General features: G+C 38.6%; 1 protein-coding gene across 1 annotated transcript in view; it reads right to left on the bottom strand.

Moving 5' to 3' along the window:
• The window catches only part of LOC127416458 (chromatin-remodeling ATPase INO80-like), a 71,613-nt gene that overhangs the window by 53,092 nt on the left and 199 nt on the right, over positions 1-18,322 (bottom strand). Inside the window, exons 2-24 of the mRNA XM_051655838.1 lie at positions 16,268-16,329; positions 15,927-16,101; positions 15,337-15,497; positions 15,169-15,236; positions 13,878-14,024; positions 13,677-13,797; positions 13,373-13,575; positions 13,209-13,262; positions 11,717-11,920; positions 11,430-11,628; positions 11,224-11,291; positions 10,885-11,094; positions 10,648-10,728; positions 7,946-8,041; positions 7,214-7,273; positions 6,971-7,113; positions 6,085-6,169; positions 5,856-5,973; positions 5,088-5,173; positions 4,526-4,693; positions 4,279-4,409; positions 4,015-4,082; positions 3,821-3,914 (exon numbers count right to left, since the gene is read on the bottom strand). Coding sequence (XP_051511798.1) covers positions 3,821-3,914; positions 4,015-4,082; positions 4,279-4,409; positions 4,526-4,693; positions 5,088-5,173; positions 5,856-5,973; positions 6,085-6,169; positions 6,971-7,113; positions 7,214-7,273; positions 7,946-8,041; positions 10,648-10,728; positions 10,885-11,094; positions 11,224-11,291; positions 11,430-11,628; positions 11,717-11,920; positions 13,209-13,262; positions 13,373-13,575; positions 13,677-13,797; positions 13,878-14,024; positions 15,169-15,236; positions 15,337-15,497; positions 15,927-16,069 — 2,708 coding nt within the window. The 5' untranslated portion in view covers positions 16,070-16,101; positions 16,268-16,329. The remainder of the gene's footprint in view (positions 1-3,820; positions 3,915-4,014; positions 4,083-4,278; positions 4,410-4,525; positions 4,694-5,087; positions 5,174-5,855; positions 5,974-6,084; positions 6,170-6,970; positions 7,114-7,213; positions 7,274-7,945; positions 8,042-10,647; positions 10,729-10,884; positions 11,095-11,223; positions 11,292-11,429; positions 11,629-11,716; positions 11,921-13,208; positions 13,263-13,372; positions 13,576-13,676; positions 13,798-13,877; positions 14,025-15,168; positions 15,237-15,336; positions 15,498-15,926; positions 16,102-16,267; positions 16,330-18,322) is intronic.

Below are 18,322 nucleotides of genomic sequence, written 5' to 3'. Positions count from 1 at the left end.
AATACCCCATAGATTTTCTATGGGGTTAAGGTCAGGCGAGTTTGCTGGCCAATTAAGAACAGGGATACCATGGTCCTTAAACCAGATACTGGTTGCTTTGGCACTGTGTGCAGGTGCCAAGTCCTGTTGGAAAATGAAATCTGCATCTCCATAAATTTGGTCAGCAGCAGGAAGCATGAAGTGCTCTAAAACTTCCTGGTATACGGCTGCGTTGACCTTGGAACTCAGAAAACACAGTGGACCAACACCAGCAGATAACATGGCACCCCAAACCATCACTGACTGTGGAAACTTTACACTGGACCTCAAGCAACGTGGATTGTGTGCCTCTCCTCTCTTCCTCTGATTCCCTGATTTCCAAAGGAAATGCAAAATTTACTTTCATCAGAGAACATAACTTTGGACCACTCAGCAGCAGTCCAGTCCTTTTTGTCTTTAGCCCAGGCGAGACGCTTCAGACGCTGTCTGTTGTTCAAGAGTGGCTTGACACAAGGAATGCGACAGCTGAAACCCACGTCTGTGCGTAGTGGTTCTCCCCCACATTTTTGAATGGGTTTTGTTTCACAATCCTCTCCAGGGTGCGGTTATCCCTATTGCTTGTACACTTTTTTCTACCACATCTTTTCCTTCCCTTCGCCTCTCTATTAATGTGCTTGGACACAGAGCTCTGTGAACAGCCAGCCTCTTTTGCAATGACCTTTTGTGTCTTGCCCTCCTTGTGCAACGTGTCAATGGTCGTCTTTTGGACAACTGTCAAGTCAGCAGTCTTCCCCATGATTATGTAGCGTACAGAACTAGACTGAGAGACCATTTAAAGGTCTTTGCAGGTGTTTTGAGTTAATTAGCTGATTAGAGTGTGGCACCAGGTGTCTTCAATATTGAACCTTTTCACAATATTCTAATTTTCTGAGATACTGAATTTGGGATTTTCCTTAGTTGTCAGTTATAATCATCAAAATTAAAAGAAATAAACATTTGAAATATATCAGTCTGTGTGTAATGAATGAATATAATATACAAGTTTCACTTTTTGAATGGAATTAGTGAAATAAATCAACTTTTTGATGATATTCTAATTATATGACCAGCACCTGTACAAGCTTTTATCCCCACTTCTGTAAGCATCCTCTTTGGCCTGACGAAGCTGCCTGAGTTTTGCTGTAAACCATGGTTTGTTGTAGGAATGCACAAATCCTCACAGAAACTAATATATGATGTTACAGTATCTGTGAGCTCATCCAGATTGGTGTCTGCAGCTTCAAAAACACTCCAATCAGTGAAGTCTTGTAGTTCCAGCTATGTTTCATTGGTCCATCTTTACAGTCTTTACTACAGGTTTAGCTGATTTAAGTTTCTGCCTGTAGGTCAGAAGATGAACCAGACAGTGATCAGAGAGTCCCAATGTTGTATAGCAATGTTATGCATCCTTTAATGTTGTGTAGCAGTGATCCAGTATATTTCTGTCTCTGCCGGGGCATGTAATGTGCTGTCTGTATTTTGGCAGATGGCTCTGTTAAAATCGCTGAGAATAATAATAAGTGAGACCAGGTATTGCTTTTCCGTGTCTGTGATCTGATCAGCCAGCTGCTGCAGCACTGTGCTCACACACGCTTGTGGAAGAATGTAAACACTCACCAGAATAAACGAGGAAAACTCCCATGGTGAGTAGAAAGGCTTACAGTTGATAAAGAGCACGTCCAAATTAGGACAGCACATCTTCTTCAACGCTGTTACACCTGAACACCAACTTTCATTGATGTAAAAGCATGTTCCACTCCCTCTCGTTTTCCCCGTTAACTACGCAATGCGATCCGCTCTGAACAGCTGGAAGCCTGGCAGATGTAAAGCACTGTCCGGAATGGCTTCACTCAACCAGGTTTCTGTGAAGCACAAGGCAACAGAGTTTGAAAAGTCCTTGTTTTTACAGGTGAGGAGATGTAGTTTGACCGTTTTGTTAGGAAGAGAGCAGAGATTCGCTAGATGAATACTCGGTAGTGCTGTTTGAAAGCCGCGCTGTTGGAGCTTGACCAGCGTGCCGGCTCGCTTCCCTCGCTTGCGTCTCATAGCTTCCTTGAACTACACAGCTCCGCCTCCGAATAAAATGTCCAGCACAACATCCAAATAGTCAAAAACCAGTAAAAGATTGTCTGGTATGTACTGCAGAATGTTCAGCAGTTCGTCCCTGGTAAAACTGATTTGAAAAAAAATTACTAAACACAGGACAAACAAACAAAAACAACAAAAGAATTGGAGGACTCCACACCGAGGCGGCCATCCGCGACATCATCTTGTCTTGCTATTTTAAACAGTGGTTAAACCATTGCTAAATTAACCATGGTTACTATATTAACAACATATTACTGTACTCGACATTCACCATGACCAAATCACCGCGACAACATTTATATTCATTTTAAGAAGTATTAAATTAAATATTAAGAGTGGAATCAGGAAATCGGATGGGAAAAAGATTGTAACAAAACGCGGATTCGAACCGTGGTCACTAGGACAACAGTACAAAATCACACATCGTGTTTACTCCTCACTCCACTGCAGCGACATCTATTGTCATATATTTATTTTGTTCCATCACACTATAGACCTAATTCACGCTAGCACCATCTTTTTAATGATTTTAATGATTTTTAATGGGAATGACAATGAGGCTGTGAGGGATATACTTACAGTCTCTTCAATGGGCTGTATTGCAGTTTAAAGTGTTTTTGGATCATTCCGCGAACAAAACATTGATAAAATATTTGTCCGAGAACATTCAGTATACAAAGAACGAATAGTGGAAAATCAGATGCGATCTAGGAACTTTATATAGCTTTATACCATTCGTGCCATTGAAGAGACTGTAAGTCTATCCCTCACAGCCTCGTTGTCATTCCCATTAAAAATCAAAGATGCCGCTAGTGTGAATAAGGTCTATTGGGGTGCAAATAGCTGCACTGTGTGGCAGATGCTACTTACACCAGGGTGCAAATAGACACTCTGAATTATTTTTTGTGGTAATCAACATTATGCCACAAACGCAGTCAGTTGAGCTTAACTTGTACTGAACTCTGAATATTCCTTTAAGGTTAGTAACACAAATCACGAATAATGATGCATTTGAGAGAAGTCTCAAAGCCACTATTGCAGGACAGTGGTGTCTGCAGTTGTACAGCTATAAGCACTGTACCAGAGTAAACCTTTCACTGTTATTACTGTTTGCGACGAGCATATTTCTTTTGAGCTGCTCAGACAGGTTGATTTGCGCTGTGGCCATGAGTGACGAGTGAGAAAGAGAAACTCGAGCAGCCTGACGCTGCACTCATGTTATATAAAGTAGCCTATATTCCGATTTATATTCACACCTTTGTTGTTCAACTCATTCTTTACTTCCGTTTCCCATTTAAATTCATCGATACTGAAAATTACCGAAAATGCCAGAGTAAATTGACCCCTAAAATTTCACAAACATTTAATACTTTTATATGATGGCAACATTCCGCGGGCCACATAAATATGTTTCAAGGGTCGGATGCGGCAGTGCAGTGTGCAGAGCTGTAAGCAAAGGGTGGCTCTTATGAGGAAGCTAAAATATAGGATAGTTTTGGTCACTTCATATTTTCCATGCTTCCATTTGTCATTTCATAGTTTTGATGACTTCCCTATTCTTCTAAAATGTGAAAAATTTTAATATTAAAGAAGGAGAAGGTGTATTCAAACTTTTGACTGGTAGTGTAACAATAAGTTGAAGACATAATGAAGTATAAGTTATTTAGTATGCTACAATAAAATCAGTTCTTGGTGTGAGCCTAATGTAACAGACCTCACAAGAGTCCCTTGAAGCATGATGTTGGACATCTCAGCAGGAGACACATCGATGAACCGCAAGAAAGAAAAGCTACTGCTTTCATCGTCAGCTGAATCATCACAGATCAAAGAGGTGAACATCAGAGATGATGAAGTGAAACTTTGTAAAAACAAAATGAGAGTTGAAGAATAATAACAGACATACACTACCTTTTCTATGAAACAAGGATTGTTGAATGTGGTGTGCAGAGAAAGGGGAAAGCAGAGTCTGCTTCAATCTAAGGAGGGAAGAGAGAACATGAATAAAACCCAGGAAAAAGTACTGTATGTATTACAAAGCCTGTCAAATCTATTAAATGTGATACATTAAAACAATTGTGAAAGGAGAAGAAATAACGCTTCCCAAATGGAGAGGAACCATCCTAAGGGAGGTTAAACTGGGAGTTCATTGGAGCTACATGGAGATCAACTCACTTGGTCTTTTTGTCAGAAGTGTAGAGGAGGCCATGTCGAAACAGGAACTTGGACATGATGAAGGGCTTCAGGGACATGTGGAAAGGCGAGCGTATCTCCTGACGCTCAAACAGATCTGGATGGTTACAAACCTTCAAGAATAATACGAGAGCAACACACACAGTGCTTTACCACAAGACCTCTCCAGAGTATGAAAGAACGCACAGCCTGTAATACTACTAAACTTGCTTTTAGTGCATCCACTGACCTTCCTGAACTGCATGACAAGGTTCATGAGGCTGCTGGTGGTGCTGTGGGCCTGCTGGGCTGTGCCCATTGATGATTGCAGCAGGTCCTCGATGGATATCTTGTTCTTCAGAGCCTGGTACAGCAGCCTTTGCCTACTGGTCAGCTGGCAGTATGTCAGGATTTCAATCTAAGTTGAAGGTTTGAAAAATAAACAACATCATACAAATACACACTAAAACTAACTTTTTTAGTGTTTACAGGGTTCCACCTCCTTTTGACCAAAGAATTTCCATGACTTTTCCAGTTGTTGTAATTATTAGATAAGGCTTTTTATAGTCATTTTATAGAGACTGCACTCACAAAGAGCAATTTTAGCCAATAAAAATATTTTAGCTGGAAAAATGTATAATAACTACAGAACATTTCATTTATTTTCATAATTTTTTAAGGTTTTATTCATTTCGATGCATGTTCCAGACATGGAATTCAAAACTTTATAAAATTATTTGATATTTCCAGGTTTTTCATGACAATGATCCAATGAAATTTATCATTTTGTTTAAGAGATTGTAGGTCAGTACCTTGTCAGAGAGCTCATTCTCTACATCCTTCTTTATCCTGCGCAGCATAAAAGGTTTCAAGATCATGTGCAATCTGGAAAGCTGGTCTGAAAGAACAAACCAAAGTAAAATCTGTGAGCTACTGCCATTTTATTGAACACTTTAGTGATCATTAAAATAGTAGAAATACATATTGAAACCTCTTAAATTAAAGGAAGAATAAATGGACATTGAAGGATGACTTAATGGGATAGTCCACCCAAAAAAAAAAAAAATTATCTTTTCATTTACTCCGATTCCATCCCAGATGTGTATGACTTTCTTCCTTCAGCAGAACACAAATGAAGATTTTTAGAAATATTTCTCAGCTCTGTTGGGCCATTCAGTGCAAGTGAATGGTGATCAGACCTTTGTAGCTCTAAATCTCCACTTTATCTTTCACTTTCAGATGTGAAATTGAAAGTGGAGATTTAGAGTTAAAAAAAAAAAAATGTGATCTGTTTCTCACCCACACCTATTATTTTGCTTCATAAGATTTGGATTTAACCACTGGAGTCTGATGGATTACTTCTACTGTATGTTTCCTTCATGTGATTTTTGGAGCTACAAAGGTCTGATCACCATTCACTTGCATTGTATGGACCTACAGAGCTGAGATATTCTTCAACAAAATCTGTATTTGTGTTCTGCTGAAGAAATAAATTCATACACACCTGGAATGGCATGAGGGTGAGTAATAATGAGAGAATTTTCATTTTAAATAAGAGGTAAATGAAAGAGAAGACTGACTTTCATCAATAGCAGATTTGTTCTCAGCATGGCTCTCGATATCCTTGGAGAACCACTCGTTAAACTCCTCATGAGAGTCAAAAAGAGTCGGCATGATGAAGTGAAGCAGGGCCCACAACTGAGAGGAAGAACAATGGTGTTAGATATTTATTTGGTACTGCACTCAATTGTACACACACACACACACACACACGTATTCTTGGACAATCTCCCGCATGAATACACTCACTTCAGCCATTGTGTTCTGGATTGGTGTCCCTGTTAGCAAGAGGCGGTTTCTGCACTGGAACTGTAGAAGAATCTTCCACCGGACACTGCCAAGAAGAACCAGACACAGTTTCTAAGACCTCCAAAGCAAGCCGAGCTTAATGTAAGATATAACTCTCCACATTACAACAGTGCTTCATCCTACTCATAATCCCACAGGGATTCTCTTCAGAGCATTTTCTCAGACTCCGTAAAGTCTTTCATTGATTATGCGGACTTGAAAGCATGTGGAAGCTGCTCTGATGCTCAGTCGAGACTGTGATTGGGCAATAAATCATGTTGCACCACAACAGAAGCTGCTGGCACATGTGCTGTCACCTCTAGAGAGGCACAAACTCACACTCAGAGCTCGAGAGGCCCTCAGTCTCTGATGGGTTCCAGCCCAGACATAGTGTCATTGCACTGTCTTTGGGCTCACTAAACCTGGAAAATCTCAGATGCAGATGTACTGTAGATTCTCCAAAGCTTTTAAGCTCTATTTCACTTGTTGAAAATAGAGGGTAAACAAATGCTGAGTTAAACATCCAGATTTTTACATTTCAGAGAGGTACCTGCAAAAAAAAAGCATGTGTCATGCAGCCTGTCTTCCTCAGGTTTATGTAATATGATCTCTGGTTTCTAGGAAATCAGATCAGTGTTAGATCAATATATCATCGATCATTGGCCACCCTGCTCTCTAGATATCATTATTTGCCACTGCCAATCCGATATCTGTTAATTTTTTATTCATATAAAAGGCAAAGTAGTAAACTAGACAGCATGTTTTCAAATGCCAGCTCGATATACCTATATATTGAAACAACAGGAATACTGTACATTACTTAAAGCAGCGAATAAGTCCTAATTACCTGGTGCTGCTTTTCAGCGCCTGGGCCTCATCCAGAACCATATACTGCCATTTCACCCTCTGGAAATACTTCACATCCTGCACCACCAGCTGATAACTCGTAATCACCACATGAAATGGTGCATTCTGGGTATACAGAGTTTTCTACGAGGGTAAAAAAATTATTAAATATGGTTGACTCAAAGCAGGAGTTTTCATCTAATTAATCTGATATTTTAGAGCAATATGGTTGTGACATGTTTACCTGGCTCCAAAACTTTCTAATAACTTTACGATCATGAGGGTTTCCCCAGTATGGTAGCACCTGTGAGACAGAATGAGACAATAGATGAAATTAATCATGGCTCAGGGAAAAATGCCACCAAAAGTCACAAAAATGCAGCAAATATTTCAAAAGTGGGGTTAAATGAATTTATCTGTTTTTTTTTTTGTTGTTTTTTTATAATATATTGTTCCTTAATAAAAAAAAGTTGATTTCTGACAATGATAATTCTTCTTTACCTGATCAAATTAAATAAAAGTTTAAAAAGATCTTTCAAATTGCCAAATAGTGAAAATTCGATTTCATACTCGTAATCTCATTGTAAACAGCACAGCATCATTGATTGCTATAATGCTATCATTGCGGCTGGGATTTCAGATACAGATCATTTGCACAACTTGGATGAAGTCTGGCTGGCAGGAAATGAACATTTGCTGATTCTAGTGGAGAGCACTAAAAATGATACAACACTGCCCCCTTAGGATTAACGCATCATAACTTAAATCAGACCAGAAGTGCAACGATCTGTCATGCCTTTCCTTACAGCAAAAACATGCAAAGGGCAAGAAAAAACACATTTTCCATTGTTCTGAAAATAGACCCAGTTCAATGAGTTTATGAAAATTTTGAGACAGAGAGACAGAAAGAGAGCAAGAGGGAGATGTAAAGGATTCCACGGCTGCAGGTGTTTCCCTGCGCAGCTGCCACACTCACCTTGAATTTGGGGACAAAGCGAGAGAACTCCTGATGCCAGTTGTTGAGCGTCGAAGCTGGGGATATGATCAGGAACGGCCCCCAGATGTTTTCCCTCTGCCCGCCAGAGTGCACAGACACAAAATAAGCCACATGTGCAGTGCAGAAGGCAGAAGGGGATGGGGATAGAGATGGAGGGGGTAAAAAAACAGAGAGAGGGGTCAAAACAGGAAACAACTGATGAACAAGGTAACATGCTAACATGGCTTCCTATGGGCCCACAGTGGTATGCTTTCATATCAAATACCAAAACTCCCCCAAATCCGTATCCTCCTCTTTTTGTGAGCCCTGGAAATCATGGAGGGTAGCGGAGACAGCATATTGATGCCAAACAACTGATTTGTGATTTTCGGGGGCTTATTTTGGAGAAATAAATAAGACAGCACAGGAAAATAAAATAGCAAACTGTTTATATAATGCTAGTGTCATATTCCCAAAAAAATAAACCTGTTCCAGATTTTGGATCTGAAAGTCAAGTGATTGGGAAATACAGTATTTTTCAACTGCAGCCTGTTTGCTGGGAGATGATACGTTAGGGATGAAGAATGCAAGTTTTGTAAACCCTGTGACATTGGCATATTATATTGATGGTAAGGCTGAGCAATATAGCTAAAATTATATTTTAATGTTTTCCAGCCTTTTGACGATATTTGAAATACCTTGATAAAGATGTATTTGCTCTGAAATTGCTTAAAGAGGTGATTTTTTTAATCAGAGGGGCCATCGTTTCAACCAATCAAATTGTTTATTTTAAAAAGCATATTTTTCACACTGTTTTTAACATAATGAAAAACAGATATTTAGCTAATCATTTATATGCACCGAATAAACAAATGGATAGTAATAAACAGCAATGTTAGCTAAATATATTTTACTAAAACATTTTAATATATGAAAAAATGTCACAAAGGGAGTTTTGATTCCATTGAAAAGGCTAGTTTGAACTGATTCAAACTGAAGTTGAAATCAGAGATGCCATTAAAACATTTTTGTCTTAAAGGGATAGTTCACCCAAAAATTTGAATTCTCTCATCATTTACTCACCCTCATGCCATCCCAGATGTGAATGACTTTCTTCTGCTGAACACAAAGTAAGATAGAATAATATTTCAGCTCTGTAGGTCCTCGTAATGCAAGTGAACGGGTGCCAAAACTTTTACGCAGTAATCCATTTGACTCCAGTGTTTTAATCCATACCTTTAGAAGTGATGTGACAGGTGTGGATGAGAAACAGATCAATATTTAAATCCTTTTTAAGTCCTCCGGATTGAGGTGAGTGCGCCACCACGAGAACCTAGTAATTAGTGGGAACTGGGCATACCAAAATTGGGGAGAAAAGGGGATAAAATAATAATAATAATAATTTCTTCTCCCTTCCCAGTAGGGGACGATATGTATGAAGAATGTAAATCAACAAAAACATAAGACGAAGTATGTGAAAGGGAAAGTTAAAGTGGAGATTAACTGAGCAGGGAGGAGAATTTCTAGTAAAAAGGAATTAAATATGATCTATTTCTCACCCACACCAATCAAATCACTTCTGAAGATATGGATTTAATCACTGGAGTCGTATGGATTATTTTTATGCTGACTTTTTGGAGCTTTGGAATTTTGGCACCCATTCACCTGAATTGTATGGACCAAAAGAACTGAAAAATTCTTCTAAAAATCTTAACTTGAGTTCAGCAGATGAAAGAAAGTCATACACATTTGGGATGGCATGAGGGTGAGTAAATGAGAGAATTTTCATTTTTGGGTGAACTATTCCTTTTATGCTCTCAGAGACAAGTGGGCTTTATAATTGGGGGGGGGGTCCTCATTATCTACAGTTTTCCTTAGCAACCACTGGGTGGCGCCATCACGATTCTAACTGCCTATTTTCTGATCTCGAGACACAATGTAAAAATTACCGAAATCAGCGATCCAGATGGAGAACAACAACCACTTAACTTTCTGGGGGGTAAAAATGAAATTCAGGCTCAACTTGTGCAGTTGTTGGCTGTCATAACAACTCAAAGTAGTTAATGATATCAACAGAACTAACCTCGGACCATCGCTTCATGACATCTACACACTGTCAAAAAAAATCTGTCTTATTGCAGTATTGTTTGTGCACTGGAAGCTTCTGTCACCAAGACAAATTCCTTGTATGTGTACGCATACTTGGCAATAAAGCTCATTCTGATTCTGATAAATAAAATAAAAAAACAGTCATCTCGACTCTGTGAAGTATCGGCACTATAGAGGCACATGTTTTTTGAAATTTTTTACAAATGTAATACTTTTTAAATTACATTACCTGCTAAAAATATATGCCAATGCGAGTGAAAACACTGGAGACCAGAAGCTGAAAACAGTCGAATTGTGGAACACTTTCGCGTTCAGGAAAAAGGTGGACAAATATTTGTATACACTCCTGAGTGCAAAATTAAGAGTCAATCACTTGAGTCTGTTTTTTGAGTCTGTTCAAAGCTAATAGACATAAACCAAAAGTCACAAATCTTCTATTTTGATTTCATGGGTTATTTTATGGCCAAATAAAAAGTGCATTACCATCAGAGCAATATTCACTATGTTGTTTTTATATCAGCAGCAAACTAATCAATATATCATAAATATTGCACAGTCCTAGATCTTATAAAAATTCTGAAGGTATTGCTTACCTCTGCCAGATGAGCCAGCAAAGCAATGCTCTGAACCGTCTTTCCAAGTCCCATCTCATCTGCCAGAATGCCATTAATGCCCTGTGAGAGACAATTTGACAGAGAGACATATGTTATCCTATTCTTGATACTGTGAAAGATCACAGTCATGATGGAGGAAATGGATATTATATATGTTGATACATGCATGCGAGTCAGCAACGGTATTTGATTACAATAATGTTGAACACCACATACCTGTTCATACAGATTGGCCAGCCAGTTCATGCCTTTGAGCTGGTAGCCCTTGAGTTTCCCATTAAACATGGTGGGCTGGGGAATGTCTTCACCTGCTTGAATAGATGGGTTTGATAAGCTGTAGCTCTCACCAAAGCCTGAGCCGGACACACTAGCCACATGCAGAGAGGCACAGCGACTGTCCTTTGCTTCCTCGTCAAACAGTCTGGTCTACAGAACAGAGAGAGAGGCATTTGAATAGTTCATTTCCAGCTAAGGTCACAATTCTGGAAGTGAACGTGTAATAAAGGATAGCAAACATATACTGTAAATGATTTAGATATTCAGACTGCCACTTACCCTGGCTTGGTGGATGTGGTATGCCTCCTTTGCATTCTTTAGGGCCTGAGACTTATAATATTCACTATCTGCAAGAGAAAAGCATGGAAGTTGACCACCAATTCCAAAGTACATGATTCTAAAGCCCATATATGTATGCAAAATGCATTTTCATAAGATCCACACAAGAAACTGACACATTTATTCGATAGAGGGTAAGGGCTTACCATAGTCCTCCTGACCAACATTGACCACAACCCCTCCACCAATATCTATCTGTCGCTGGGAGGTGTTGTCTTCAAGCTTGCGTAGGATATCGTCTTGCATGTTATTGCCCCCTGCTGCATTCTGCTTGCCCCCCATGAAGTGAGCATACAGCTCCGTTTGGGTGATCAGGAAGTTCAGCTTTCTCTGTTGCCGCTTAGCCTGATGGGACACACAGGAGGAATGGTAAGGACCACCTTTCAATAAGTCCTTTTCAGTGAATTTTGATGTTTAGTGTTTGCACTGATACCTCTCGCATCTCCTCGTCCAGTTTTCGTTGCTCGAGAGCCTCTTTCTCAGCACGCTTACGATGCTCCTTCTCCACCTTCTCATACTTCTTCCAGTACAGCAGCATCTCTTTAGTAAGGCGGCGTGCCCGTGGCAATGTCTCTTTACAGTTCTTTTGTGCCTGGATCGCAGCCCTCCGAACCTCACGCATACACTGATGAGCCAGCTAGGTACGAATACACATGCAAACACTCAAAATTTTCCACAGAGTCTAAAACTTAAACTGGGCTCCAAAAGTCTGGGATCTAGGGTTCAAAATCATAATTAACCTGGAAATAAACAGTTTTAGGGTTTTTAAACATTAAGAAGTACTTAAGATTTTGCACTATTTCTATGTCATTAATCAAATTATGACATTTGTGACAATGTTAAAGGGATAGTTCATCCAAAAATGAAAATTCTCTCATCATTTACTCACCCTTATGCCATCCCAGATGTGTACAACTAAGATTTTCAGAAGAATATCTCAGCACTGTAGATCCACACAATGCAAGTGTATGGTGACCAAAACTTTGAAGCTCCAAAAAGGACATAAAGGCAGCATATAAGTAATCCATTTGACTCCAATGGTTTAATCCATGTCTTCTGAAGCGATTCACTCAGTTTTGGGTGAGAACAGACCAAAATGTAATTCCTTTTTCACTTTAAATCTTAACATTAGCAGTCTCCTTGGCAATAAAGATTTCACGCTTGATTACACTTACTGGCGCCATCTAGTGCTCTGCACATGAGTTAATCACTAGGAAGTGTAATCAAGCTTAAAATCAAGTTTATGCCAAGAGATTGCAAAGGCAAGATATAAGGTGTAAATTAGTTATATTTTGGATTATTCTTGCCCAAAATCGATTAGATGACATTAGAAGACATGGATTAAACCTTTGGAGTCGTATGTATTTCTTTTATTCTGCCTTTATGTGCTTTTTGGAGCTTCAAAGTTTTGGTCCCTATTCACTTAGATTGAATGGACCTATAGAGCTGAGATATTCTTCTAAAAATCTTATCTTGTGTTCTGCAGAGAAAGTCATACATAAATAATAAGAGTAAATAATAAGAGAATTTTCATTTTTGGGTGAACTATTCCATTAAATTACAAAGGTTAACTTTTGTTGTCATATTTATTTGCTTCTACTGAAGCACACAAGTTGCTCTTTGGAACATTCAAATCATGCTGGGATAACATGGGTCATCAGGATTTGTAGAAACTTGTGGGGTCCATGCCAGCATACAGAGTTCATACAGTCATTAAAGCAAAAGGTGGACACACTAAATACGTAGAAATTCACGAAAACTTTTCACTCAAATTGTTATGCGATAATATCATTTGTTATGAAAATATTTGTATTAAATTAGAAACATGTACAATAGAACACTTTTCACTAGTGGCCTTTTGGACTGTTTACATAAATATAGCAGTTAATATTAAATATTAACATATTTAAATGCACATTTCTTACCTTCCTGGCATTGGTTAAAACAAAGTTCCTTGCTGAAACTTTCTGTTTAAATGCCTGAAAGCAGACAATGAAAATATAGATTAAAGCAGGGACAGCAGAAATCATTATCATCTATGCCACAAAAGTCCAGAAAATGCAAAAAAAAGAAAAAAGAAAGGTTATACCTTTGGGATTTCTTTTTTTGCAATAGTGAGCCAGACCTTTCTTCTACGAGCATTTAGCTGCTCAATGGTTAAGTGCTTCTTTTTAGTCATGGGAAGAGGTGCGTCATGGGAAAACTTAGCAAAGATTTTAGTGACATGTGGCCGACCATCCATGGAGAATTCCTCTCCCCGTTTCTTCTTCTTTTTCATCTTTTTTAACTTGCCTATAAAAGCAGAGGAAGGATATAGGAGTTTTCGTATAATCAGAAAACATTTACTGTTACCAGCACTGCCAACAGAATCCTCATATCTCCTGTAAGCTTACCCTTACACTTCTTCTCTTCCTTGATTTTCTTTTTCTTGAGGCCCAATAGATGGCGTTGCTGTTCGTAGAAAGGATCGTGTGTGGACAGGAGGCCTGTGCTGTAGTGTTGATAGTGCTGCAGCTGTGAACACACACATATATATTACAAACCATTTCCATGAAGCTATTCAAGGAGCTTTCCCAAGCTCTGAGAAGTCCTACCTCTCGGTCAGAGTGGAACTTGCTCTGGTGGAGTTTTGTGAACTTGTGTAGGCGCAGCATGTCCTGCAGCTCTTCCCGTGTCAGTGTGAAGCCAGAGTCATCCGAGTCTGTGTCTGAATCTGTGGTATCATCGCTCAGCAAGATGCCCTGTAATTCACAAACAATCTCCCTAACATCAGACTGCTTAGAAATAAGCATGAAAGAGAAAATTAATCCTTCCCCTTGATCCCGTTTACATTACTGGTATTAAGATCTGTCTCAGGTGATCAGATCACAAGTGGACAGCACTAACTACAGGTGCAAATGTGGTCCAAAGTGTTTTGTTATCAGTTCACTCAAACAACATTCGGAGGTAGTTGAAAACACATCTGACCACATCGCATTTGTAGTCTACAGTAAATGCTATGCTTCCTTATGCGTTCCAGACAACATTAAAGGACTACCTAGTCACCTGTCAATCAGTCATTGTAAAAATTATGTTTAAAACGTTGCTGGTTATGTGCAGCTTTAAAAGAAAAGAAAAAAGTTCATACATATACAGTACTGTGCAAAAGTCTTAGGCACATTAAATGTTTTCCAAAAACTTTTAGCTTAAAGCTCTATTCTGCTTTAAGTGTGTCAATGGGAAATATTAATTTTAGATTTCCAAACAAGGAGTAGAACAAGGAGACCAGCAACAGATGTTATGACCCCCACAGAGTCCAGTTCTCAACATCAAGTCTGGGATTACATGAAGAGAAATAAACAGTAGAGACAGCCTAAATACATAGAACTGTGGCAAGTTCTCCACGATGTTTGGAACAACCTTGAAAAACTGTGCACACTGCGCAAGTGTACCTAGGAGAATTGGTAGTGTTTTAAAGGCAAAGGGTGGCCACACCAAATAATGATTTAGTTTTTTATGTTTACTGCACTTTGTATGAAGTTAATTGATTTATAAAAAATATTCATGACATTATTTTTTAAAACATCATTACTATACAGTGCATACAACTAAACACCACTAAAATAAATGAGAAAAAAATTATTCTGATTAAAAATTCAAGTATATCTGGGATAAACAATGCACCTTTTCATTTTTTTTATTACTTTTTGTGCTTTATCAACATGCAGCAACAAGTGACATAGTGAGTAATGTATGGAGTCATAAAATCAGAAACCCTCTCCTTGAAATCAGCATTTGAAATCCATGTCACTACCAGATGTAAACAGGGCTGCTTGTTAGTTTAAAGAGGATTGACTGGATTTGGATATAGCTTGTCCCAGAATCAATGCAGCACTTCATATATACCTTCAGCCATTTCCTGCTCTTCTTCAGCTTGGAGAAGTTATACAGACTGGCCTTGTCAGCTTTGGGGTCTGTGGATAACAGGTTGAGGTTAAGAGGGTGTAATGCTTTCTCACGTTACATAACAAATGTATACATGAATGAGGGGGGTTAGCTCAACAGGTACTGCACCTTGCAGCAGAGCTCCGTTGAGAGGTCCACACTCCGTTTCTCCATCTCTGCAGGTATCCTTGGTCTCTTCCTCCGGGTTGATGTGATCTTCTTTCACTGCCAGTAGTGGGTTAGATGGGGCCAGAGAAGATCCCTCGCCCAAACCATCATCACTGTCATCACTGAATATAGATAAGCACACAAACAAACATGACTTGAAATAAATCGCCACAGGCCTTTTGCCCAAGTTGCAGCGACCCAATATTTCCAAGAAAACATTCACCATGCTTTGGGAATTTTTGGGAATGGAGAAAAACATTATAAAACAAACAATAAAATAGCCAAGGATCACAAAAAGGGTTGAGACATCGAGACTAATTGTCTAAGGATTTCGTACAAGCCTGGATATCTTAAAGTACTACATGATATATACATATAATATACTGCATAATATATATATATATATATATATATATATATATATATATATATATATATATATATATATAACTATAATTTCATGTTTTACAGTTGAAAACAGTTGGGGCTAAGGAGTCTATTTTCCTGAATCGTAGTAAAGGGTCTACAAAAGCCCATAGATTTATGTGTACCTGGAAATGTTGTGGTTAAAAATAGCAGCAGTCTGCCTTAGAAAGGTGTCTAGGCGGAGGGATCGCTCAAGGTACTGCAGGTGAAGTGGTTTGGCCAACTTTGAGCATGTGGCGTCTCCCACGCCATCCTGCTCTGAGGCCATAGGTAGAGGTTCAGAGCCCAAAGGAGCAATCACTGCAAAGATGATACGAAAGTGTTTAAGTCACTTAACTAAAAGTCAGGTTACAAATATCATCAGAATGCTATGCATAAGTCTACCAAGGAAATTGAAAATATTGTCTGTTTTTAGACAATGATGGTAGTACTGCGGTTAAAACATAACACCAACAAACAACATTACCTTTGGAGAGTGAGACTTCATAACTCACAATTTCAATGTTCAGTGTCCTTCAAGTGATAAATCTGAAATGGAAAGGGATGTGATAATGACTTCACATTTACAGTGATACAATCCAGCTATACACAGTTTTAATTTGGCTCTTTTGCTCTTCTAAGGAAAAATAAATTGAAATGTGGGAAAAAAAAAAAGCTTACAATATTTAAAAAGATTGAGTCTATATATTCCGTTAACCATAGTGAAAACGAGAAAGGTAATTTTGAATACTTTAGTTATGCAAAAGTTTACTATGTGATAATGGAAAGAATTAACATGTGCATTTTGCAACATGACAAAAAGAGCATGTACACATGGGACACTGGCAGTGACAGAAAGATAATGAGGTGGACTGAGCTGTACACATTTGATTGGCATACTGAATAAAATACTGAATTTATTTCATTTTCACGACAGGATGTGGCCTCTTTTGGACAACAGAGGTGCTTATCAATATGATACAGCAGATCTGTCACTTCAAGCTTGTGCGTGGCATTGCTTGATCTGGGCTTTTCATTATCATTGCATGTGTTTAGACAGGGCTCAACAATATGGATGTGCCAAAGTTCCAGGGCCAGTGTGAGATTTTCGGGCCAGTTGACGGAAGTCACCTGCCTTGCCCTATTGGGCCAGATATTATTGCATTATTTGTTTTATCTTTTTCGTGAAGAAATTATTTTTTATTATTATTTCTGACGTATAAAATGATGTTGCTAAAAAAAAAAAAAAAAAAAAACAGTTATTCATATTTTTCGTTGTTGTTGTTGTTCAGAAATGTGTTCAATTATGTCAGTAGTAGGGCCAGTAAACATATTTGCAAGGCAAGTACAAATTTGAACTACTTGCCCATTCTGAGAAAGAAAGAAAAAAGCGGAGCCTTTATCCTTGACCCTTGTTAAAAATTGGGGCACTCTTTTCTCAAAAATATCAAAAATATTATTTCCTTATAAATGCATGATTTTATGGAAAATACACCACTTCAATTTATACTTAGTGAAAAATCACCCAAAAGGAGAAATTCATCGCACTTCATGTCTAAAGCAATGCATTACATGCTAATAGTTCATCCAATACAGTTGTATTTGCAGTTCCTTAAAAACACTGACACCACTCGTGTTTTGTAGTACCTGCATTTAACGATTTCCTGTTTAAAATATAACGCCTGTTTCTAAGGTTATGAGTTACTACTAATGAAACTACTCTCAACTGAATAGTTTGGCTATTCCTTTGGCTTTTATAACTGGAGTACTACAATTACACCACCAATACACGCATGTGTTCAACTTAAAAGCCGATAACTCTTCAGTCTTGGTTTCTGTGCGGCTTGTATATTCATCTGAGACAACCGACAGTTTACAATCCTAAAGTATACTGAGGTTATCTCAATACCAACGTATCCTATAATTCAACGCGGTACTGTATAGCGTTGAAAGGTACCTGGTAGACTTACTACACGACTTGGGCAAAATTACATTCCTCATTACTGTTAGTTTACACAGTATGAGCGACAGACTTGTGCTTTATTTCTGTCTTTAGCTGATAGCTAGCAACCTAAGCTGGCTAAATTCCGCTGACGCTAAGCGCCTCAGCCAGTATATAGCCAGTGCTGTTTGCTAATCTAAATGCAAGGTAACTAGTAAGCAACACAGCCTTGATACACATGGGTAACAATTATAATACGGGAAACTTGAGCAACGACCCCGAAACAATGACTGAACGTGCTTTATTTGTATTTTTTTAATAGACGTCTAGCTGGCTGCTATTGAACTGCTATCCTTGCATTTGTGATTTTTAGCCAACATTTAGCATTATGCAAGTTTACAGAGAATTTTGAGTAATTCAAATGGGCTCTGTCTCTTTAAGGCCACCTCTGCTGTCAAATGAGACGTAGGTAGATATAGTTGTCGAAATTAATGTTGATATTTTGTGGCCGTGTTCCACGTGAGGTCAAGCACCCAATGTCTCCGCTCGTGACTATGCACTGCGGGTGTCGATAAGGCCAGATCTCCGATTCCCAGATTA

This window comes from Myxocyprinus asiaticus, chromosome 25 (assembly GCF_019703515.2).
Source record: "Myxocyprinus asiaticus isolate MX2 ecotype Aquarium Trade chromosome 25, UBuf_Myxa_2, whole genome shotgun sequence".
In the NCBI taxonomy this organism is placed as follows: Eukaryota; Metazoa; Chordata; class Actinopteri; order Cypriniformes; family Catostomidae; genus Myxocyprinus; species Myxocyprinus asiaticus.
Note: the sequence above shows the minus strand (reverse complement) of the source record. Positions and strands in the feature narration are given on the sequence as shown.